Raw genomic sequence first — 23,132 nt, 5'->3', positions numbered from 1 at the left:
GGGTGCCCGGCACCGTGCCGATTGGCACCTTTGTTCTATCTTCTTCCATTGGAAGTTCCAATGCCCGCGTCATCACCCCGGAAAATTAGTCCGAAATGCACCAACAGATCGTGCTCGTGGCCAGGTTGCCATCGACGGACGTGAGCCAAGCGCCGTGCCGGACCGATCGTCACCGGCAGGCACCAGACGCGAGGTGGATGTGCCGTTTGGACCTAACGCTACCATTTTTTTACAGTGTGCCGTTCCTTGTTAAGTTGCTGCAATATGTCAAATGTTGCCGATCGCGTGCCAAAACCATTTCTTTCGAATTCGGCACCGGGCAATAGGAATTCCAGCGACGCTAGAAGTGTCTGGGCGGCCAGGCACAGAGGCCAGTGGCGGCTGCAAGATGACGCTTTCATGAAGTTGCATCCACGAACGCTCACAACCAAATTGGCCGCACAGAGCTCACAAGTCAACAGCTCGCATCAGCAATGCCGCTATCAACGCTGTTCGCCGAGCGTTTTCGCCTACGTCGTCCTCTGAGTGACGCACTCTATGGACCTGTGGGTCTCTACGAGGACGCAGAGTGCGGCGAAATTGTGGCTATCAAGCAGGTGTCACTCACGCGTGCAGTGGCGGCGCTGCGTCGTAACCCCAACGTGGACAACCCCTGGAGCGAGCACAAGGTGGTCTCTCGCCTCATGACACTGCCGCCGCACACCAATGTCGTGCATTTCCGCGGCGAGTTTCTAAACGCACAGGGTACCTGGTGCGTTGTCATGGAGTTCTGTGCAGGCGGCGACCTGTGGGACCTATTAGAGCGAGCACCCAAGAACCGCCTGCCCGAGATCGATGCACGCCACCTCTTTCGCCAGTGCGTGCGTGGTGTGCAGTTCTTGCACTCGCACGGTATTGCGCATCGTGACCTGTCGCTCGAGAACGTCTTCTACTGTCGCGGCGTGTGTAAGATCGGCGACTTCGGGCTCAGCACGGACTCGCCGTTAAGAGGAATTGGTGAGGGTGTAGGCAAGGCTTACTACATGGCGCCCGAGGTGGTCAACCAAGAGGCGTACGATGCCTTCGCAGCCGACATGTGGTCGCTCGGCATCATGTTTTTCATCATGCTCACGGGCTCGCCGCTCACGACAAATGCATGGCGCGACAATAAGGCCTTTGTCGCTTTCTGCGAGCTGGGCGTGGCGAAGGTCATTGATTCGTGGGGACTCTCGGATCGGATATCTGCCGAGACAGTTGGGCTGCTGGACAAGCTGCTCAGACTGAACCCGGTCGAGCGGCCTACGGCTCTCCGGCTTCTCGAGTACCTGGAGGCGACGACACCGACAGTCGGTCAGCGATAGTGTACACATACTGTACATGTAGACGAATAAAGTGACACGTTTTTAATTTTATGGACGACGATGTAGAGCAGAAGTTTGTAGCGCAATGCAACCGAGGCATCAAGAGTGCCGCATCTGATAGCGTGGGCGTAGAACAGTATACAGTTAAGAGATGCCACAGCAGCTACTGAGCTACTGAGCTAATAATCTTAAAAGCGTGCTGAGTGTGTCACGGTGTATATTATAACAATCTAGCAGAAGGTTAAAATGGTTGTTGGCAGCTTGGTATTAATAACTCATGAGGTAAGCGTATGATACACAGAGATAGAATATTTTCAATGTTTATCAAACATAAACATCGTCGTGCGATGTAATGGACTTACGACAGCGAAACAAGTGAAAGCTAAAGGGGCATTTGCTGTCGCAACTTTGTGGGAAAGGCGCAACATAATTCCTTCAAGCCGCAACATACGTGTCATCCGACCTTAGATCTTTACCCCACCCTCTTGCATATCCTGCATGATTGCATATCTTACGACAGAGAAGTTTACCCGCAACATGTTGTCGTTGTTGCGCCGTGTCAGTGCGCGCTCCCCCCACGGTCCTCCCAATATATTCAAGTCCTCAATAACCCGTAGCAGTCAACGCCCGTCCTCTAGCTCCTTTCCGCTCTGGAACCGCCTCGCATGTCGCTCGCTCACCTCGTTAACACCCGACAAACCGTCACCAGAGCTGCCGACACTACACGGGAAGGACCTCTTAAGTCTCGTATCCAGAGCGAGAGACTCGCACCCTTTGGACTGGTCGGAGGGTCCGGGGGTTGCCGAGGAGACGGAGCAATGGGACCTCATGGACCCACACTACGACCTCACCACAGCCAAACTAACGAAGCTCTTCTCGCTCTTCCAACCCAATGGTAAGAGGCGGAGACTTATCGCAGCTTTTTACTAATTTAATCGTAATTGCAGAGCACGGGATGGTGTCGTACGACGGGTTTCGACGGGGTCTACAAGCTATGGGTATCTCGTGTGAGAACGAGAGCGAGTTCATGGCCTTTATCGGCCAAGTAGACGACGATAAGAGCGGAGGAATCACGTACGAGGAGTTTCTGTATGCAATTCAGGAGATCAAGTTAGCACAGCTCTTTAGCCCGGACTTCGTCCAGCCTTTAAACCGAGAGTACCGTAAGATGTACGGCTCCGACGTCCCAGTTGCGCGACTGGGATCAATCGAGTACTCACCTGATCGAATCAGAAGTGCGTATCCGATTGAAGGGGTGGAGAAGTTTTTGTACTCGAAAAGACCCAATTGGGCGAGTGTCCGATGGATTAATGTAGAGGGAGCAGACCCTTTGATGATGAGGAGGCTGGCGGTACGGTACCGACTGCATCCACTCGCAGTCGAGGATACGCTGGATTCCGATCTGGAACGACCAAAGTACGAACATTACGACGAACACTCTTCGTTGATCCTTCAAACAATCCACGCGCGTGATCTAGAAAAGGCCTTGGAGTATCAGAGCATGTATCGCTTTTCATTGTATGTTCGAGATAACAAGGTCTCACCGTTTGAAAGTATGAGTAAGGCTGAGCTGGAAAAAAGACTCGACGACTTGGCCATGGGACGTATCATGGCTCCACCGGAACAATTGAGTTTGTATATAATGGAGAACGTGGTTATAAGTGTGCAAGAGTCGGCGAGCACGTTGTGGCCGACGTTAAAGCAGCGACTACACACGTCATACTCTAAGGTTCGCCACAGCGGAACAGCGTTCTTGGTCTATTCCATAGTGGACGTGTGTGTGGACGAACTGTCACCTATCGCACACACGCATGGAGCCAAAGTTGCCATGTTGTCTCGACTTCTACGTCACGATCCACGTAACTTTAAAGTCGATCGTCTAGCGCAATGCTCCAAGGAAATTAAGGGATTGAAGCTATTGTGCAAACCACTGCGTGAAATGATCACGCAACTCATAGAATCAAGCGACTTTGAAGGCGAGACATTGCGGTACTTTCGAGACGTGCAAGATCACGTGACTGTTATCGACGAGACTTGCGACCGACTTCTGGATCGATGTCAGAGCCTAGTGAACGACTACCATAATGCACGACATGCCCAACAGAACGAAGTGAGCTACACATTGACACTTGTGGCAACTGTATTCCTACCGGCGCAGTTCCTAACTGGTCTGTATGGTATGAACTTCGTGAATATGCCAGAGCTGCAGTTAGAGCACGGATACATGATCTGGTGGGGCGTCGTGTCGACAATTGCCACGGGAACGATTACGTACTTTAAGTTCTACAAGAAGTGGCTCTAGGTAATTGCGAAGAATAGCAGATCCTGCAAGTTGCGCTTAACACGGACAAGTAAAGTGGCCCTTGATAGAATAGAATCCGCTTTGCCGTGAAAATGGATGCATTTTACTGTACCTGACGAGCTTGAGATATGGTATTGAGAGAAAATTAGACAGAGAACCCACTCTACATACCTTCCGAGATACTTATTAATACTTCATTACTTTGTTCTGTAGTACCAATATAGTATTGGATCTTCGACAGTTTATTTTGTCGGAACTACATGTAATCCTTACTTGGAAGTATTGTTTCTATAAATGAGACGGCTCGATCGTCACTTTCGTTGTCTTTGTTTTTAGGCTTTCACTGACAGTTTTTTTTTTTCAACATGTAAAGGACCAGCTCTGTGACTGACGGGATAAAGGCCCTTTGACTGAATAATAGGGTCAGCAAAATAGCCGACTAAATTTTATATGGTGGTGGTAGCACAATGCCGTGCTGGCGCCCAAAAAAGCTCTGGATTTACGCCTGCGAAAGCGAAAATGATAAGCTTATGCTCTACAACGTTGCTTTATAACAATATTTTCATATGGCTCGGTGTGACCAAGTACTAACTAAAGATGGCATCGAAAGCCATTGAACAATCCAGTAAGTTGCGGGGCGATTTCCGTGGGATGCAACAAGCCACCAGTCTAAATGCTCGACTTGGGTGTCGATCCAGCATCTTTCCACTGAGCGTCTCAGTAGTAACGGCGACGACTTCGATACAAAGCCCTGAAGGAGGCCTGGCGAGGTCGAGTGTGTAATATATGGGATATTTCATCATCGCGAGCCCGTCCGAAAGTCTCCGAAGGTGTCCGTTATGCTTCAGTGTGCGTTACATTAGTCTATGATCACTGAACTGGACAAGTCGCTCGTGGGCCATGGACCCCCCCCCCGTCAGCTTGAAGGGTGCATTTGATGGATCCCGTTACGTGCTTGGGATTTGCAACGTCCGTGGCTGTTTCGAGCTAATAACTGCTCCATCGCGAGAGTCTCGGGAGTCTTTTTCGGCCGTTATTACTGAATTTGCCGCCTCACATCTGCCCGATTTTCGGGGTCGTTCGCCAAACCGATTCGCTTCTGTAAGCAGCATGAGCTCGAACAGTAAGAGCAAAGTCATTCGATGTGTTGCATCAAGGGACCGCCCGAAGAGTACGGAGAACAGGCGAGTGGTGCGACAGGAGGTTTTGTGTACAGGGAGTCTCCGTGTTCGCTCGTGCAAATTACTGTGGAAGCCAGCAGCTCTCCAATTGATGGTCACTACAACTAGTAGTTTAGACGAAGATGAAGCGCATTTTGATGATTGTGACGACGACTCGGATGACTCGGACGATAATGATGTCGATACGGTGACTACGATGGCTCAGCCGAACGAGACGCATCACTACACGCTTGTTTGTTGTCATCGATCGCTCATGGGCTATGCACGTCGAGAGAAGATCGAGTTGGAAAGTATTCGAGATCCCGTCGAGTTTATTTGGGGGGAAGACGGTTTACTAAGCACCCGATTTGAGTTTAGCATCGTGTACGGGAGTGTTGGTCCATCTGGGCGTCGTCGGACTCTCACCTGTCGTGCTAGAGACGCAAAGGAGTATCTGCAGTGGACAGAGGCTTTACGCATGTGTATGGAATCCCAAGGGAAGAACAAGGGAAATAAGGGCGTCAAGATGAACTGCTGCACTCCTTCGAGCACCTTAACGTCGTCAAAAGCTCCGTCTATTGATTCGTTCTTTGACACAGATGTGGTCGAGGAAGCTCGTAAACGACCACCCACACCCACGTCACCTACTGTCGCTACAGCCATTAAAGCTATCGCGCCTCCCGAGGCGAATGTCGTTGAGGAATCCGCACTTAAGCCTGTTCCAGCAGACATTGCCGCAGTGTATGGAGTAAGTCCAAGACAAGTCAGTGTTGTAGTAAAGCCAGGTCCAAGACAAGTAGGGACTCGCCTGCAACGGCGTCCTGTGAGCATCACAAAGCCTGCAATGAGGCGCAGTGTCTCTAGATCAACTAAACCCATCGACCCACTATCCTCTTCCAGCACTCTACACGAGGTGACAGTAGCTCGAACTATTAATAGTAGCGCAGGGCGCCTACGGACTCGTGTGAGGAAGATTAGTCTCTCTGAATCTAACCGCAGATCCAAGCGGAACCGAATGCGCGTCTCGCCAACCTCCAGGCCAGAAGTGAAGCGCTCACGCGTACCAGGTTCCCCTGTCCCGGTGCTTGGAGCATTGTCCTTGCAACAGTCTCCATCATCACTCGCCGAGTCCTCGATGGACTACGTCGGTTCGAGAAACGAGCGCTCGAATATCGAAAGTGTACGCACTATTAATACCAACTACGTGAACTCTCTCAACGCATCTTCCAGGCAGCGACAGCAGCTGCTTCTAAAGGAGAATGACAAGAGCTACATCGTCCCGTTAAAGTCCGAGAAGATGGAGGACGCATGGCTGCGGTCACGCGACAGCTCCCGCCTCAACTTGGACGCATGCGACTTTGAGGACATGCAATCTGCTCGTTCCACTAGAAGACGAGCGCAGAAAGCGTCCTGGGCTGCCTATCTGAAGGCCATGGAGTGCGAGTTGTAAGAATGTAGCCATGTTGTTCTAAACAACAGCAACAATTCATTATGTGTAGCACACCATCTTTTCTTGTGTCGCCATTTTGCAGTCATGAAGATAAATGTGTACGTTGCGGTGGAAGGTGGTGGCGCTGCACGTCGAATCTGCTGGTACATGGGTACATCGGATACCCAAGTGGAGAAGGCAATACGTATACAGCTGCGTCTGCCACGAGAGACAGAGTTCCTATTACGAGACGCTGACGGCGACATGGTGCCGGTGTCCTCGACGTTGCCCAATGGCCAACACTACACGGTGGTAATACACGAAGATGGCTACACCACGAGCAATGCAAATACCGCGACTACCAGTATTATCAGACCGATCATGTCAGTAAATGATGATGAAATGGATACAGTCATATCACCACCAAGTCCCAAGAGGAGGAGGCTAGAGACGGATGACGACGCTGTTACTCCCCCATCGCCTGCATCTCCTCTCGTCGATCCCGTTTCTGCCATCACCCCACCTATTCGTCGTGTGTCTGCACCGCACCGACCAGTTGCGACAATTATTGCACAGTTTGTCGATACCTTCACTCGCCCCATTGCCAACGAGGACAATATGAACTTCATACCGAACGCTGGTCCCTTCGCACTGTACGAGCTGTACTGCAAGGTGGTGCTAGATAAAAAATTTCATCCAAAACGTGAAGACGTTTTCTACAAGATGACATCTTTGCATTGCAAAGTAGATCGTCAGCGTGTAAACCGGTATTACCAGTGTCCAGTGGAGAATGGACAAGGCACGATGTATGTGCAATTCAAACCACAGGGTAAAGGGGTATTACTACGGAGATACCGCAAATTGGGACATGCGGAGGAGCTGGAAGACGTGGTGAAGGCGGCACCGTTCGTCTTGTGGCTTGGACTAGATCCGAATGAAGTGGTGGCCTTATACACGCGCTTCCTGGAAGGTTTCGTGCCGATTACCAAAAGAACGTTTCGAGTGGAAAACGGTAATGCGTTTACTGGTACTCAGCAAGGCCAGCAGGATCAAGCACCGACAGGTATCATACCGGTAGAAGAGTAGTAATTTCTGGATGCAAGGGGTGAAGATTCTTTAGTTTGATAAGCTCCTTGCTGTGTCTTTTCTACAATTCATCCTTCTCGTCAATCGATTCCTTCTCCTCTGTCTCCTTGACCTCGGATTCAGTCTCCGTGTCGACATCTTTCGAGGTCTCTTGCTCAGTCTTAGCGTCACCCTTGGACTCTTCCTCTTCGGTGTCGTTCTTGTCGATCTTGACTGGTTGCGGCTTCGGTCGCTTGGCTAGGACAGCGACAAACTTCTTCACTCCCTGGACCTTCTTGGCGACATCCGCCGACGTCACCACCGGCTTCTCGTGCTTGGGTGCAGCCTTCTGCGACGTCTCGGACTCCGTCAGCCACGCTTCCAGTTCGCCAAGCTTCTCTACGACGTCACTACGCTCGTCATCCGTCACCTGCGGCTTGCTCGTGCTCCACTCGTTCATGAGCTCCCGCGTGCTGAAGGCGTACTCCTGCGCAGTGTTGATGGCGATCGGCAGCTCCTTCATCTCCGCCACTCGGAAGAGGATGGCGCTGAGGTCCGAGTCCAACGCGTCCATCTTCTTCTTGTACTCAGCAGCCCCCACCTTGTCGCCGTCATCGTACAGCCACTCCTCCGTCTCGTCCAGTTTCGTCTTGAGCGACTCAATCTGCTCGGGCACCGTAACCAGCTTCATGTCGCTCTCCTGGGCGGACAGCGCGTCGTGCGCCTTGTAGATGAACGTCTCGAGGCTGTTCTTGGCCTCCAAGTCGGCGCGACGTTTGTTGTCGGCCTTCTCCATCTCGTTCAGCATCCGCATCGACTCCTTCTTGACCGTCTCGCTCATAGGCATCACACTCGTGTCCTTTTCCGGCTCACGCGTCTCGTGGGCTCGCACGACCGTCAACTTCTCACGATGCGTCTCGACCTGCTTCTCCATCCTCGTCTCGGGCTTCTCCTCGGCTTCCTCCTCGTCGCCAGCCGCGCTACTGTCAGCACTCTCGTCCTTCTTCGTCTTCTTACTCTTCTTGTCCTTCTTCACGACCACTTCCACTTCAACCTCCTCTTCCAGCGTGGCCTCCGCCTTCGCAATCTGAGCAATACCATTGCTGTCCAGCTCAAACGAGAGCGTCACCTTCGGCTCGCCCAACTTCTTGTCAGCCATGCGAGCAGCAAACTTCTCCACGCCTGTGACGTTCCACTTGGCGATCTGGACACTCACACCCGCCGGCAGCATCGACGGCTTGTCGTAGCGGAAGGTACACGAAATGTCAGTGGAGTGCGAGAACGACACGGACTTACGAAGACCAAGACGGTGCGACTCGGAGAACAGCGCCGCTCGCTTCATCCACTGCTTGGTCTCCACCTCATCATCGTTGTTGCTGTCCGAGGACTCTGTAGCCGACAAGTCGACGAGACGCACACCGATCGGGTATGACGCAATGTCCGTCATCCCCACTTGACGCACTCGGAAGGAATTACTCAAGTTAGCTGCACGGAACGCGGCACCCAGAGCCATAGCCTCGTCTCCATTGAGGTGCACACCCAGATCCTTGCCGTCAAAGAACTCGGAGAGCTGCTGCTGGATCTTGGGCATACGCACACCGCCACCGATGATCTCAACCTCGTCGATATCGGCAGCAGTCAGGCCAGCCTTCTCCAGAGCCACCTCCACAGGCTTCAAAGTGCGTTCGAACAGGTCCGAAGAGAGCTCCTCGAGCTTGGATCGAGTCATGGACGTGAAGAAGTCAATGTCGTTGTACAAACTTTGCATGACCACGGGGATCTCCTCATTGGCCGAGAGAACCGTCTTGGTCTTCTTGGCTAGAGCGCGGATCTTGGCCATCGGACGGGCGACTTTACGGATATCTTCACCGATTTTGTCACTAAACTCCTTGGCCAGGTGCTCAGCCAGACGCAAGTCGAACTTGGCACCACCCAGAGACTCATCCCACGCATTGCTGATCGTCTGGAAGGTCGAGATCGTCTTGTTCTTCTTAAAGCCATCGGGCACCACTTGACTAGAGAACTCGGCAATACTCACTTGCAATGAAGTGGATCCCATATTAAAGAACAAAATCTTCTTGGGCTTGTCCTCAGGGTCATAGCTTGCGTGTACAGCCAGTTGCAGAGCCGCAGCCGTGTTCTCATTAATCAGAGACAGGACACGAACTCCCGAGATCTCGGCGGCATCAAGCATTGCCTGACGCTGCGCCTGCGAGAAGAAAGTAGGCACTGTAAGCACCCAGTCCTTAACAGGCGCCTCCGCGAACGTGTCGGTGATCTGACGCGCGTGAGTGAAGACCATGGCCACTAGCTCCTCGGCATGATAAGTCTGCTCCTTGCCGTGCTTTAGCGAGATAGTGCCACCGCGAGTGGCGTTCTGAATGAGCTCATAAGGGAAGTGCTCCTCGTCCAGTAAGGAAGAGACCTGTGGGTCGCTCAGTGTCGTGCCTAGTAGGCGGCGGATCTGTGCGTACGCTGTCTGTGGCCTACGCACACCCACAGTGGCAGCATCAGCGCCGTAGAGACGCTCATCACCGTCAAAAGCAACCATCGTCTCGGTTTTGCGCTTGCTGTGTACGTTAGTGACGATCTCGAAAGGTGTACCGGGCTTGACGAGCGCCACCTTGAAGAACTCACCACCAAAGTCCACGCCGGCCACGATGGCCTCCACCATCGAGGTGGCCAGCAGGCCGGCGCCCAATAGCGAGAGCAGTAGCAACCTCACAGTCTTCATACTTTCGGAGGAAAGAGTGATGGTCTTGTTTCCTATTGATGCCGAATGCGGAATGCGGCGAGGATACTGTATCGGAACGAGCAACTATTGCAACGGCCGACACGTGGCTCTGTGGCATAGTGAATGCAAATGGATTGGATTTCAACCAATAGGAGCAAGGGTGACGTGGCGAGATGCTTTTCACTGTTGACGTAGAAGTTCTACAGAGCGGCCGTTATTGTAATTAAATTTTTTAAAACAAAGCTTTAATTATAAGCTGCGCTTTCGCACGGAACAGCTCTGGACTTTATGCGGCTACTACCAACATGTTCTTCGCCAATGGATGATGGTAAAACGGTATCTTTGCGCTAAAGTAGCGAGTAATTTGTCGAATAGAGTAATTAGACCTGATGCCGTGCGTTGCCCGGGAAGCCAAGTCTTACTTAATAGACGTTTTTTTGTTTGAATTTCAATAGGAACTTGGGACTTTATGCAGTTGTTTCCCCCACTAAGTTTCTTCGATCTTGTGCAAAACTTGGATGTCGTCTGGACCAGCATTCACCCATTCTGGGATAATGATGAATATACTTAACTGTACTTGTCTTTCCGTGTTTGATAGGAAAGGTATTAGGAATATTATCCCATGATAAATCTAGAACAATCTGTTCCAGCTAATATTATTTGGTGTAGGGGCTTTAGGCTTCGACACATTTCGATAATTAATAAAATTTGTCGGAACCAGTGACGAAATGTATATGCCTTTACAATAGTCAGTTTAAAAATATATTTGCTATGTATTTCTGCAGTTCAGACATCTAGGCGATCATAAACTAGGAATCCAGTTTACGCGATAATAATAAATCCCCACACTGTTCAAACAGCTAAGAAAGGCAGAGAGATCTGGTGAGCCTACCGTCTTACCGCGCACCAGCCGCCTAGGCGCTGAAAACGAGAGCATATATTTTCATTGGCGCGAAGTGCCCTCAATTTGAACGCATGGTTTAATAGAACGAACCCCTAAAATGTAACCAGGTGTTGCGGGAAAAGCGCCAGCGCCAACCATTCTTAGCAGCCTCTTTACAGTCTTTCTTGCTACCCTAAAACCAAGCTTGACCGCTCGTAACTTCCATCGCCATTCTCCAAAAGACCTTCTCCTACAACGGTCCACAATGTTGGCCGAAAAAAAAAACGCGCCAGCTACAGTCTTCAGTTCAAATTCAACGTCGCTCGTGAGTACAAGCCTAATAAAAACGGTTGCGGATACCACGCGCTTTCTAAAAAAAAGTACAAATTTTCGCCGTCCATGGTACGCGACTGGGTCAAAAACCTCGACAAACTACAGCAAGTATCGAAAGACCGCCAAGTCGGCACACGCCTGGCATGCCGAATGTCCGGAGCTGGGCGTAAAGCAGAGCACCACGACCTAGAGAAGCAGCTTCACGGCTGGATAGCCAGCCGAAATACAAGGGGTTTGCTGGTCAAAGACAAATACATTCGACTTCATGCACTGAATATCTATCGCTCCATGAGCAGCGATGGAGACGCGCAACGTCAGCCTTTTGCCGCTTCTTCGGGGTGGCTCGACCGCTTTAAGCAGAGGTACAATCTCGTGTCACGGCGGCATACCACAACAAGGACGCTTCCAAGCGACGCGAAAAAAGTATGTCTGGAGTTTATTTTAAACGCACAGAAAATTATCAGAAAACACAACATTCAGCCACAAAATATTATAAACATGAATCAAGTCCCGAGGTATTTTGAAACAGAGCCAAAACACACAATTACTACTCGAGGTACCAGATAAGTCCTTCGTCGAAAAGGCGGCAGCAGCCACAAACGATTTACTGCCACGTTCGCAATTACTGGTGAGGGAAAGTTTCTGGCGCCACATGTCCTCTTCTCAAAACTTAAAAGAAAACCAGTTGTCCCAGAGGGCGTTCTTGTTGATGTCAACCCCACTGGAATGTGGAATGACACAATTCTTCTCGATCACGCCAAAGCAGTTATTTGCAAAAGAAAGGAAACACAGTTTTATCGACAACCAGTTTACGCTTGTCACGCTACGCTGTTTAACGAGAAGCTACTACAGAGCTACAACATCTTCGTTTTACTGGTGCCACCGAATTTAACCAATCTGCTGCAGCCCTGGATGTCGCGGTCAACCGTAGTTTTCAGACTTAGTACACTAACAAGTTAGACGAGTACATCGGTCGAGCACTAGACGACAAGAGCCTTCAAACAAAAGCAGGAAACCCAAAATAACCACACTACTGTGTAGTGTCCCAGTGGGTGCTGGACTGGATATCTACCAAGGAACCGGGCGAGATCAAGAAGACTTTTAGGGTGTGCGGCCTTGTGCCAAGTTCTGAGTTCGACAAAGAGGATCTACATCCTCCGCTGAAGGAGCTCCTCTTTTCAAGCATCGACATGAATCAGTGGCATTTCCGCTATCAGCACCTGATCGACGGTGAAAGACAGCGACAGAGAGGAGATATGTCTCCAACCACCAGCTTGGTATCTGCCAGAAGACTGCAGTTCAAGCCTGTTTTGCTGTCTACGGCACTCACTAGCGAGTACTGTAGCTGATTACGCCAGTGTCCGGACGAGCTACATGCATGAACTGGGTGAGCTGGAAGGGTTGTTTGACGACGACTACGTAAACTCAATTCGTAACAGAGATAAGGACGGAAGCGAGCTTGAACGTTTCGCCGCATCTCGACTGCATAATTGCAACATTCAGGTAAAAACACCCGATGATGAGTGCAAGGTCATATCTACGTATACATACACCCTTGCTGATGCTTCGAGAACGGTTTGGATTGCTCGACTTGGCTTCTACTTTGCGTTGAAGGTGGATGGCATGGACGTTTAAACTTTAATGAATATCTGCTTTAATTTTCTTCTGGTTTTAGTAAACGCACTACAATAGAGCGCCTACTCGTTCCATAGAAATACAGCGTCCACTGGGCTGTCTATTGTAATTGTACGCCTAGGCGGCTGGTGCGCGGTAAGACGGTAGCCGCTTTCGTGCCTACGAACACGCAGAAGGCGTGCACCATCGCGATTGTCGCATTTAAGCGGATGCTGGAGGAGAAGGATGTTAGTATGGACTTTGTCCACGCAAGCATCCGCCTGGACACCTCCGGCAAACGGTTAGCTGCGACAATGGGTCGCTTCGGCCTCTATCTTGCCACGAACGATGGTAACAAAGGTAAGTTTGCACGTAATACGGCGACTTCATACCATAAAAATGTGAAGCTATGGCTATTTGACAGGTATCCAAACTTTCGTGTGTGCTGCTTTTAAATGTATTCCAAGTCGGGCGACCGACCAAAGCAGTGCCACATCAGGCACGCTAGCGCAGCGTCTTGGTAGTCACCATGCACACATGCTGTGTTGTATACATAACGGATTAGAGCCAATGAGGAGCCTTATTAATCAAGCCACTCTTTTCTCTTTTCCTGCAATGTTTGTCTAGCGTCTCGCCATGCTTGAACAGTATCAATTCAGTAGGCAGTATCTGCGGATGGTACCTTGTAACTTCGAATCCTGCGCGTCAAAATCTCCGAAGAACAGGGACTCACCTTAATCTCGGACAAGAACGGTTTCTTGGTGTGTCTCTTGCACGCTCTTGCTGTGGCGCTGGCAACTCAAGACGCTCCGTGCGTGGCACCGCTTGATCTGCTGCTCGAGCTGGTTACCGGAGAGTCTATAAACCTCGACATAGGTGACCCACGGCACGATATTGTTGCCGCTGATCCAACATTCCTACAGGTAGGCGTGGTGACAACAAGGATCCCTGCCACTAATGTGGAGACCACATCTGCATCGTGTGTCGCGCCCCGCTGCGCTACTGAGACCGCCCTGTTATCTACAAATGCAGACAGGCAAGAACCAACAAAGACCAATTCAAGTACCAAGCGCGGAGGAGACGGCGTACATGCGTACGTGAACCGAACCTGTTGGTGCTACCTCCACATTGATGTCGCATTATTTTAGACGCGGCGAAGCCGAGAATGCAAACGATGACGACCGGCTAGCTTCCCGGTGGATCTTTGACCGCGATGCGTGGGATATGACGAAGACCAGCAAAGCCTTCGCTTACATCTCCAACATGGCACGCGAAGACAGGAAGGTGGATCGTGTAGTGAGTGGATGGGGAGCGGACGAGTTGCTCACATTTTTTTATATCACAGCAATAGATCATGCAAGTCGGAAGCGACTTGGGGGTCTGCAGATGTTTCTGCTCAGTGTCTGTACTGATCTAAAGCAACAACGACCCAACGTTAACATCAAGGCCCTCAGCGTCCTCACTGCGTATCCCATCTGTTTTAATCCGCAGACGAAGGATCTAGCACTAATGCCCCCAATCATCACGCGCGTTGAAGACAATTTAGCTGCGGCTGATATTCCGCTCGCTCACATGATCGCATGGTCGGTGGATCTGAGCCAAGAATCGGTGCAACCCGCTCAAGAGAAAGAAGAGAAGCAGCACTCTTGTCCAGCATTGAACCGTCTTCTCTCTGTCGTTCAACACCATCACATCGAACAAGGCACTTGCTGCACGGTTGACTATCGTCGAATCTTCGCTAATCAACCCTAATAAAGCGCAAGAGCCTACTGAAGATGAGCAAGTACAAGTCACATCAGATCAAGATCTTAAACCTGAGCTAGGAAAAAGCAAGTAACTTACCTTTCGTCCGCGTGGTATGAATGGTGCGTGGGTGGGAATTGAGTGATCGCCACAAGAAGTCCAAGTCTCGCCATGTCACGTCGCCTTCATGGAGCTCTTTCTCGACGACGGTTTTGTGCTCGATGCCAAGGCGGAGGATTTTAAAAATCAAGTCTTCGACGCCGGCCGCCACGCTGAAAATGCCACACTTGAGCTCATAAAGTAAAAATATATTAAGGCCAAGGGAGCGGGTAGTGTATTGCGTGCGCTGCGACCTCTACACAAATCGGGGGCCCTCGACGAGCGAATCGCTGCCTATAAACAGCTTATCGCAAATGGACGGACTCAAGACCCAGCCCCTGGAGAAACCCAGGATATGTTAGCCTTAGCTGGACTGCCGTGAATACATGTACTAAATGTGTAGTAAACGCAAAAGCTCTGTCTGTGGAATATAGCCGAAATACCTATACCCGAAACTGCTAACACTCGATTGTACCCGAAATACTAACAGTCGAGTATACTCGAAACGCCCTTTCGCCGAATTTAGCTGAAATTTCGAGAGGCAAAGAGTAGCTGGAGGTCGAGGATACTGAGCCTTTTTTAGGCAGGGTCCGGTTTATCCGATGGCCTTCCAAATGCAGAATGAAGGGTGGCGAAGTTTGGTCTCACTGATTTGTTGATAGCTAATGATACATTTTAGCCAATTAAACCTCGCCTTCTGTGGAATTTGCCTGAAATACGTCATTTCAAAATTTGACGAGATGGCAGACTCTACAGCACAACAATGCAGTGAATATCGAGGTTCTGCTAAAGTGTGATGGGATGCTGGGATGCCACGAAAGGGTCCCGACAGCTTGGTATACAGCGCACAGCCTTGCACGGCAGGATGTCGACCAGAATAGAAACTTTCTCGGCGGCGGCCGACCTATCGCTATAGCTCATTAAACCCCTGATGTGGCCGCGACAACACTGTCCTAAGATTTTAATATTGTTGAGCGCATCAATCAAAAAGTGACAGACGGCGAGGAAGTCTACCGGAGCGACGATATTGCGGATGCTGCTGTGACTATTCCGGGGTTTTGTGAGCGTGATCCCGTGGCGCAAAGCTCACGGGCGACCAGTTTCATCAAGCGTCACAAACTAAATAGCCTCATTTCGCTTTTCTCCAATATGATAAAGAGGAGAAGAGAGTAGCCTGCGTCGCCGATGTCCAGTTAGACCGAAAACCTCAAGGAGGTGGTGTCGAGCTTAACCGAAAGCCTCAAGAAAGCGGTGTCGAGTTTGGCAACAATTTGTTTTTACCCGAGATTATTTCTCCGAGTAAAGATGAATGCAATGATGGCGGTATTGGGTACGGCTATGACACACAGAGCGCAAGAGCCCGGAAACCAGACCAAGCGTTGTCGATGGTAACCTCCTACATTTTTACTACTTTAAAATGTACTGTCTTGGAGATGCACATCACAGCCGCATGCCTATCTGCATCCCGATGGATCCGCTAGCAGCCTTTACAAGAGCTGAATACTGGGCAGGTTGGGTTGGGCCTTTACATGCATAACAGCTGATGAATACATCGCCTATGCTTTTTTCATTCACTTTAATCCACGGCTAGAGCACATTTCGGCGTGTGTACCAAGCTAGAAGACGGCCGATCTCCATCACTTTCGCACGAGGTCGCGTGAGATCTCCGCGCAGTATATGGAGAAGTATATCGTTTGTTTTAAGCGTGTCATACTGTGTGGTCTTCTGAAGTTCTATTTGACACAAGATGCCCAAGGTCGATGCGATGAAGAGCGTCGCTAACATGGTCAATAGGTTCAACACTGGTGTTATGAGTCTGCAAGCACATGTTTACGCGGTTTGACGAGGTGCATAACTACATGCTTCGTTAGAACTACATGCGTCGTCAGTGATTCCGCAAGTGTGACGTATTGTTTGGCAAGTGCATGGAGCTCGATGCCATTCTAAGAGCTTTGGAGGCTTCGACAACAGCGTGAGCTTTAAGCCGTACATGACTGCTAGCTTTAATAACTGTGGTGAATGACTTGGACTTGTCGGCTACCTGCTAGCATTTGTATATGCTCGCTCGCCTCTTCGCTACGGCGCTGAATGATCGTCGTGTCGACGCTTCGAGGTTGCAGGACCTGGAGGAAGTGGAGAACGAGTGTGTCTCGTCGAATATCGTTATCCAAGTTCATCGTCAAGCTGTCGGAGCGTCTACCTGACATTTTCGTGCTGCACTACGCCCACGTGCGAGAGTTCCCGAAGTCGGCACTTTGTGATAGGGCGGAAGGTTTTCATTCAGATGCCGTGTCGGTATTCAGAGGACAGCGACCGTGATGACGAAGCCTTCTTCGTTTATGAGCCTCCGGCCAAAACCGCCAAAGCTTGGAGCATAGTTCGCCGTTAGATGTAAAGTCCGAGCGCGAGCGGAGAAAACTGATGTAGACCGCCGTAGTGCGCTCTCTGGGCGTCTGCTCCGTGCACAACGACGGATTTATTATGAACAACCGATTCGACGTGTTATTGACCCCGCCCAAGGACGTGCTGAACGTTTTGCTGTACGACGCATCAAATCGCGAGCTCGTGCTGGATACTGTGGCGGCGTGTCTGACCAAGCGTTCTGCTGTGGAAGCCGCTGCACAATACGGAGCTCATAAAGTCGCGTGGAGACAAACGGTTTGGTGCGTCTGGCGGCGCTGATGACGGTGGAGAAGTGCTACTAGGCCAACTTCTCCGGTAAGGCTGGCGAGCACTTCAGTGCGGTTAACTCTGGCGTCGAGACGCTCGTTGAAGCCGTGATGACCGCGGTTGCAATTACGTAGCGGGAGTCCGTGTGGTCGTCCTGGCCTCGACCTGCCGTAACTTCGATGCTAAAATTTCTGGCCGCATCGTGTACAGCTTCGACGAGGACCAAGCGAAGTGCAACATGAGAATGGTTATCATCGGCCGTTGACTGAGTGGTCGTCGGATGCTGCGATTGAGGATGTTGAAGGCTGTCATCATTCAGCCCGCGTAATTTACGCATTTGCCTCAGGCGCAGAGGACAACTAGGCCGCGTCGGTCCATCAATTCATGCGTGTGATGCGCACCGGGATCGTGAAGGATACCATGAAAATTGGTTGCCTTCTGCGTATGATCACTTAAAGTATACACGTATTATATGAAACGATGCACTTATAAAATAAAAAAGAAATGACTATCCTAAGCTCCTACGTGGGCCTGCTAGATACACGACCCCGACCTAGGAGGGATTACCGCGACAATTTGGTGGACAAGCAGGGTATCTTCCCGAAGAATCTTAGGAACGTAAGCGCGGAGTGAGCCCCCCTTGGTAATAGAGCGCCAAGGCGGAGGAATAAGGAAGTGGTAGCGCTATGAGTGCCCACGGTTGGTCCGGTGAGGGACACGGCGGTGAGACAAGAGAAGAAGGCGGAGGATGACCGTCTCCATTACTACATGCATTTGAGTCGGTGCTCCAAGCCGAGACTTACAAAGAGAACAAGTGCGCACCAAGTATCTCCGTCATTGACCCGCAGGGAGGGACTCGCGTTGGGGAAAGTAGATATGTTCTCGCGGAGGCTGGAATGTCTTGTTCAGTCGACTCTGGAGACCGGAGAGACGCTGAGGAGGAAGCATTTAGCTTCGATTTGTATAGCCAAATCATCAATTACTACAGCAATTTAGCAAAGTGGTGATTGGCTACTGTACTGTCAACGATAATATTCTTAGGTCTTCGTCGCTCGATATGCAATTTTAACATTAAATTTAGCACGTACACATTACTCTGTTGTCGACTACATATGCTCTACGTAACTGGAATGCCTCAGTATTTCTACTCATACTGTCGATCCATAGGCGGGCACAGCTTCTGGATCGTCATTGCGGCTCACGACACAATCTACATGATCCCACAACCAGAGTACAAATAAGTCTGTGCTGCAAAACGATTTGTGAAACTTAACAGACTTGCTGAGTGGGCACTGACCATCTTTGTATTTGACGTCGTTTAAACATTACCTAGCCTGATTATAATGATCCGACTTCCTATAGCTCTGTAGTGACGACTACAATCATCATAGCAATAACTCCACTTGTGACTGCTTCTTGGTGCTATGGAGTCGTCATTGCCCGCTGTATATAAACCTCAACATATCAAGTCAGATCCATGATGACGGAATCTTTATTTATGTCGGTGTAGAAGTCTTTTCTGTAAGTGCCCCGCGCATATGATAAGGGATTAACTACCAAATAGCTGGTGTGTGCTAGCCCTTCTATTGCTAGTGCTCTGCTCTTTTTATCAGTGGCTCGCATCAACGTAAACGTGTTTGTGAAATCAACTGTCTATCTTCTCCTCCGAGATGGGTGGCCTGCGCTGCTTTAGCTGCGGCAGATCAGGTCAAAATTACATAAGTAGGTAGATATTTTTTGGGTTTTTACATAAGTAGGTAACGTGGCACACGGGTAGCGTGTGCCAAGGTGTCATCATCTGATTGGTTGATAGTGAAGAGCCAGACTCATTTTTTTTTACCAATCAGGTGTATACCGGTATTTGAGTGGTTCACACGAGGCCAGGGGTAGCCCAAATAAATCAGAGTTGAATTTTACACAAGCCTAAGACTTGTTTATATCATTGCGAGCATCCTCCACACTATAGTGTAGTAACTCTCACCTCGTTACACCTGGTAGCATTTCGAAGTCCTTCCAACCACTGAGTCTACGATGAGCCAAGTTAAGGCGACCCTGGAGCTCGCTGCATCCCCCCATCTCACTCGCGTGGGGTGGAAAGCGCTTCATCGCCTCGTGGCGGTGTCCCAAGATGCGTTGTTGCATCGCTGCTGAGCTTAGCGACGCTTGACCAGCAACGTCTTGCAGCATGGAACGCATGATCACCGATGCGAATCGGCGGGTGTCAACTTCCTCGCGTCCATCCCAGAATGACGTCGTCAAGTTGGAGACGTCTACGTATTCTGGCGCCGGCGAAAATTGGCTTCCTCTAAACCGGTGATTCCGCGAGATCGACATCGCTAACGCCTCGCGACCCATCGAGGCGTCATCAGCCAAGGTGACCCTTCCTCCTCCCGGTTTGCCGGGAAGGCCAACGAATGGGCCCCTGGCAATCTGGTTGCCGACCCGAGGCTTTCCAGCTCTGAAAACGCTCCAGTGCGACTTGCGCCTCGCGTTCGAGCCCCCCTCAAGATGAGTCTGGCGTTCGTTCAGCGTTCTTCGCCCTTCAGCAAGGGGAGATGTCCATGCGCGATTACGTTCAGAAGACGCGACATCTGGCCTCATGCATCGTGACCAAGCCAATCGACATGGCCTCGCAAGTCCACGTATTCTTGTTCGTCATGCGCAAGGGTATGACTCGTTATTGTCTTACCAGAGCTGAACCCTACTCTCTCGGGGAGGCATTTGCACTCGAGATTCGCGAGGATAACATGATCGCTGCGTCTTACGCCGCAGCCATACCTGCAGAAGCCCGAGAGTCTACCCCCGACCCATAAATATCGACACCATCAACGCGTCGAGTGATCGCCGTCGCAGGACCCTACCGCGGTAGCGGTGGGCGAAGCAATCTTTCCCTCATTTTTGTAGCAGCCCAGCCTTCGAGCCCCCCCCTCCCGTGGTTCAAGCACACACCACTGCCACCACTACGCCGGGCGACTCGAGATTGAGCATCGTCAGCCTTCAGGTCACCGGTGCCCGGCGACCGCTGCGCGCGCTCCTTAACTCAGGAGTGACCAACAACTTCTTTCGCGCGTCGTGTTTGTCGGTACTACGCAAGAGCATCCGTCATGATTTTCTGAGCGCGTCAGGCGCCGCCCGACGACCTGGCCTATCTCATTTTGGGCCAGCAGCAACATCTTCGCATCCGACATGGTCTCTCTTTGGCCTGTCCCCCCAGGCCACACTTTGAGCCGATTACAAAATTTTACAGAATGGTCCACACGAAGAGCCTTTCGCACCTTTAATGATCGCATCAACTGCTCACATAACGCACTGTAGATAATTGCTGATTGCTTCCACGCTGCCGAAATCGTCTCGACTCTGACCGATTTTTGCCTTGCACAATACTGACCAACTGAGGCTGGACTTGGCGCCAAATACTTTCGGTTGTTCAACTGATGCTGACCGACTCGATCAGCAAAAAGACGGAGTAGCTTATAGTATCTCTTCTCACGGCGGTGACGAATGTGCTCGGCGGTACTACACAAACCGCGAGGAGATGGCATACGCTCGAGAACCAACTCCGTTAGCACCTTATTCTTCATTTCTTGGTCAGCACAAAAGGTAAGTGCATAATTAAACGAACTTCACTCTGTATTTAGTTAGCAGTCACAGTAAAAAAAGCCAATGAAACATCGATCGTATCTAATATTAGTCATAAAACTAAATTAGGACCTTTTAGAATTTTTTTAGTAACTAACACCGTCTCGCTGGCTATATTACGAGCTCGAACGGAATCACATTGGCGTCACTGACTGTACAGTATGGCCCCTACCGACCCAATTGGGACACCGAGCGCAGGCGTTTTTTTAACGTCTCTAGCTTGTACCTCGTGGGACCAGCTCGCCCGTGATAATACCGATGATAGCTTTTGAGCGACCGGATATCCTTTACCGCGATTCAAGATCTGCCAATTGAAGTGTTAGCTCTGTTGGGCTCATCGATCCTGCCTCGATCTCAGCAGCTTTGAGCTTTGACCTGATCCAAAATTTGATCTTATTTACACTAAGGGTGCCTGATCACCACCAGTCTTTCCAAAGAAGACGTTGCGCTTCTTGATGTTATTTTTTTCTTTTTCGTTTTAGCAAAATTAAGGTTTTGCTAATACATGATTGCCTGAGATTGCATGGAATGTTGCGTTTACTATTTTCTTTGCTTATACAGACGTAACCGAGCGGGTTATTTTTTAGCCTCAGCTTCACACCGATAATTCATTTGTATCTCAGTGTGGTATGCTTGAAGCGTCCAAGTTATCAACACAGTATGGGTACCATCGATTTTTGTCCTAAAACAAAATGGAACAAGCTACGTTCTTAGCAAAATAAAAATATAGCTTATTCGCCTGAAATTGTACCTGTAAAGTATGATTTTACGAGTGATACATAATCTAACTCATACTTGCTCTTGAGTTTCATGACGAGCTCAGCTACGGACCACACGACGCTGTGAGTAACGTGAAATACATGTAGAGATAAAGGAGTTCAAGACACTGTGTAGTCTTTGACGTACCCCTAACAGAGGAAACGATGCTAAACATATCATTTGGGCCGAGGTGCTGGTCTTTGTCGGCGAGTTGACGAGCACTTTACTGTTTATATAAACTCACTGGCGTTCAGCTGGCTACGCAGCTTTAGTTATGCTTGCACGATGGTGCAGGATGACAACCAATTCAACTGGTTTCGCAACTTTGAAAATCCGTTGTGGCAAACATCGCTGGTTTGCACAACTTTGCTTGGTTGGCGTAATGTTGCAGGACGACAATCTTTTCACGGCCTGGCACACTTCTTAGCGTTATTTACCCTTTCCCATTTTTTTCACATATTGATGTGCAAAATTGATCGTTTTTAATGTTGATGCACTTGAAGTATGATGTAGCTCGACGTACGTTTCCACATACAATCATATGTGGGAGTTGTGAGCCTGACCATTTTAATTTGGTACGCGATTCTAGAAAAAAAGACCTCGAGATGTGTAGTAAAACTGTGCTTGGATTGTTGTAGCACTGCACCTTACTACAATCAGGCCTGCGGATTTGGCTCGTATGGTTCTGATTATGTGCCACACTTCGAAGTAAAAGTTAAATGAAATAAAACAATTTGAACGACATTGTAATTGAACATAGTGCACGTCTGTACATAAAAAAATATTAGTAATTTTGCGCAGCGATAGTAAATAAATGAGTAAGGAGGAGAACATTTTTAAAGTAAGTCATAAGTATTGTATTGTGGTCTAAAACTGGTCTAATACAATTGTACATTCTTTTGGAGGTTATACATGTATCAGCCATGGATGATTGGCGGTTAGAGCCTTTGCAGCATGGTGCACCGTGTACTGCACAGTCTTGATAAAGCAGATACTATTGACACAAGGGAGGGGAATGGGTGTCAGGAGACTGCAAATTTCCAAAAGTGGAGAATTTGGCGTAGATTCTATCACCCTCCTAAACCCGAACCCATACAGTACCTTCCTGCGCATTAACCCTGAAGGGCCGAGCGAGATTTAGCCATGCTTGGTCCTGGGCTTAAGCCCGCGTGCTTTGCACGCGGATCTTAAACCAGAGGCATGGATTCGTGTAGCCGAGCGAGTCGGCTTTCACCCCCTCCTCTCTATTTCGTACTTTATAGGGAAACCCGTTGGCCAAATAACAATCCCAGAGGCAAGGTGGTAAGAGATTAGTCACGATTCGCTCGCGACTCAGGAACACTAGAGAAATCGTAATCTGCA

General features: G+C 49.8%; 6 protein-coding genes across 6 annotated transcripts; 4 read left to right on the top strand and 2 right to left on the bottom strand.

Moving 5' to 3' along the window:
• Positions 1-439: 439 nt before the first annotated feature.
• On the top strand, positions 440-1,340 carry PITG_15774 (protein kinase; the record flags this gene model as incomplete). The annotated part of the gene is made up of 1 exon (XM_002897986.1): positions 440-1,340. One exon carries the CDS (start codon positions 474-476, stop codon positions 1,338-1,340), a length of 867 nt encoding a protein of 288 aa, XP_002898032.1.
• Positions 1,341-1,617: 277 nt separating this feature from the next.
• Positions 1,618-3,642, top strand: PITG_15773 (CorA Metal Ion Transporter (MIT) Family; the record flags this gene model as incomplete). The annotated part of the gene is made up of 3 exons (XM_002897985.1): positions 1,618-1,622; positions 1,979-2,235; positions 2,288-3,642. The coding sequence occupies 3 exons, from the start codon at positions 1,618-1,620 to the stop codon at positions 3,640-3,642; spliced, it is 1,617 nt and encodes a 538-aa protein (XP_002898031.1).
• Positions 3,643-6,336: 2,694 nt separating this feature from the next.
• Positions 6,337-7,317, top strand: PITG_15772 (uncharacterized protein; the record flags this gene model as incomplete). The annotated part of the gene is made up of 3 exons (XM_002897984.1): positions 6,337-6,595; positions 6,644-7,233; positions 7,315-7,317. 3 exons carry the CDS (start codon positions 6,337-6,339, stop codon positions 7,315-7,317), a joined length of 852 nt encoding a protein of 283 aa, XP_002898030.1.
• A 3-nt stretch (positions 7,318-7,320) lies between these two features.
• PITG_15771 (hsp70-like protein) lies at positions 7,321-10,063 on the bottom strand (the record flags this gene model as incomplete). Its single annotated transcript, XM_002897983.1, has 1 exon — positions 7,321-10,063. One exon carries the CDS (start codon positions 10,028-10,030, stop codon positions 7,379-7,381), a length of 2,652 nt encoding a protein of 883 aa, XP_002898029.1.
• A 1,333-nt stretch (positions 10,064-11,396) lies between these two features.
• PITG_15770 (uncharacterized protein) lies at positions 11,397-12,198 on the top strand (the record flags this gene model as incomplete). The annotated part of the gene is made up of 3 exons (XM_002897982.1): positions 11,397-11,802; positions 11,932-12,122; positions 12,178-12,198. The coding sequence occupies 3 exons, from the start codon at positions 11,397-11,399 to the stop codon at positions 12,196-12,198; spliced, it is 618 nt and encodes a 205-aa protein (XP_002898028.1).
• An 8,276-nt stretch (positions 12,199-20,474) lies between these two features.
• PITG_15769 (uncharacterized protein) lies at positions 20,475-20,982 on the bottom strand (the record flags this gene model as incomplete). The annotated part of the gene is made up of 3 exons (XM_002897981.1): positions 20,475-20,521; positions 20,608-20,917; positions 20,968-20,982. The coding sequence occupies 3 exons, from the start codon at positions 20,980-20,982 to the stop codon at positions 20,475-20,477; spliced, it is 372 nt and encodes a 123-aa protein (XP_002898027.1).
• Between the last annotated feature and the right edge of the window lie 2,150 nt (positions 20,983-23,132).

This window comes from Phytophthora infestans, genomic scaffold (genome assembly GCF_000142945.1).
Source record: "Phytophthora infestans T30-4 supercont1.40 genomic scaffold, whole genome shotgun sequence".
Lineage (NCBI taxonomy): Eukaryota > Oomycota > Peronosporomycetes > Peronosporales > Peronosporaceae > Phytophthora > Phytophthora infestans.
This window is presented reverse-complemented; position numbering and strand designations above follow the sequence as displayed.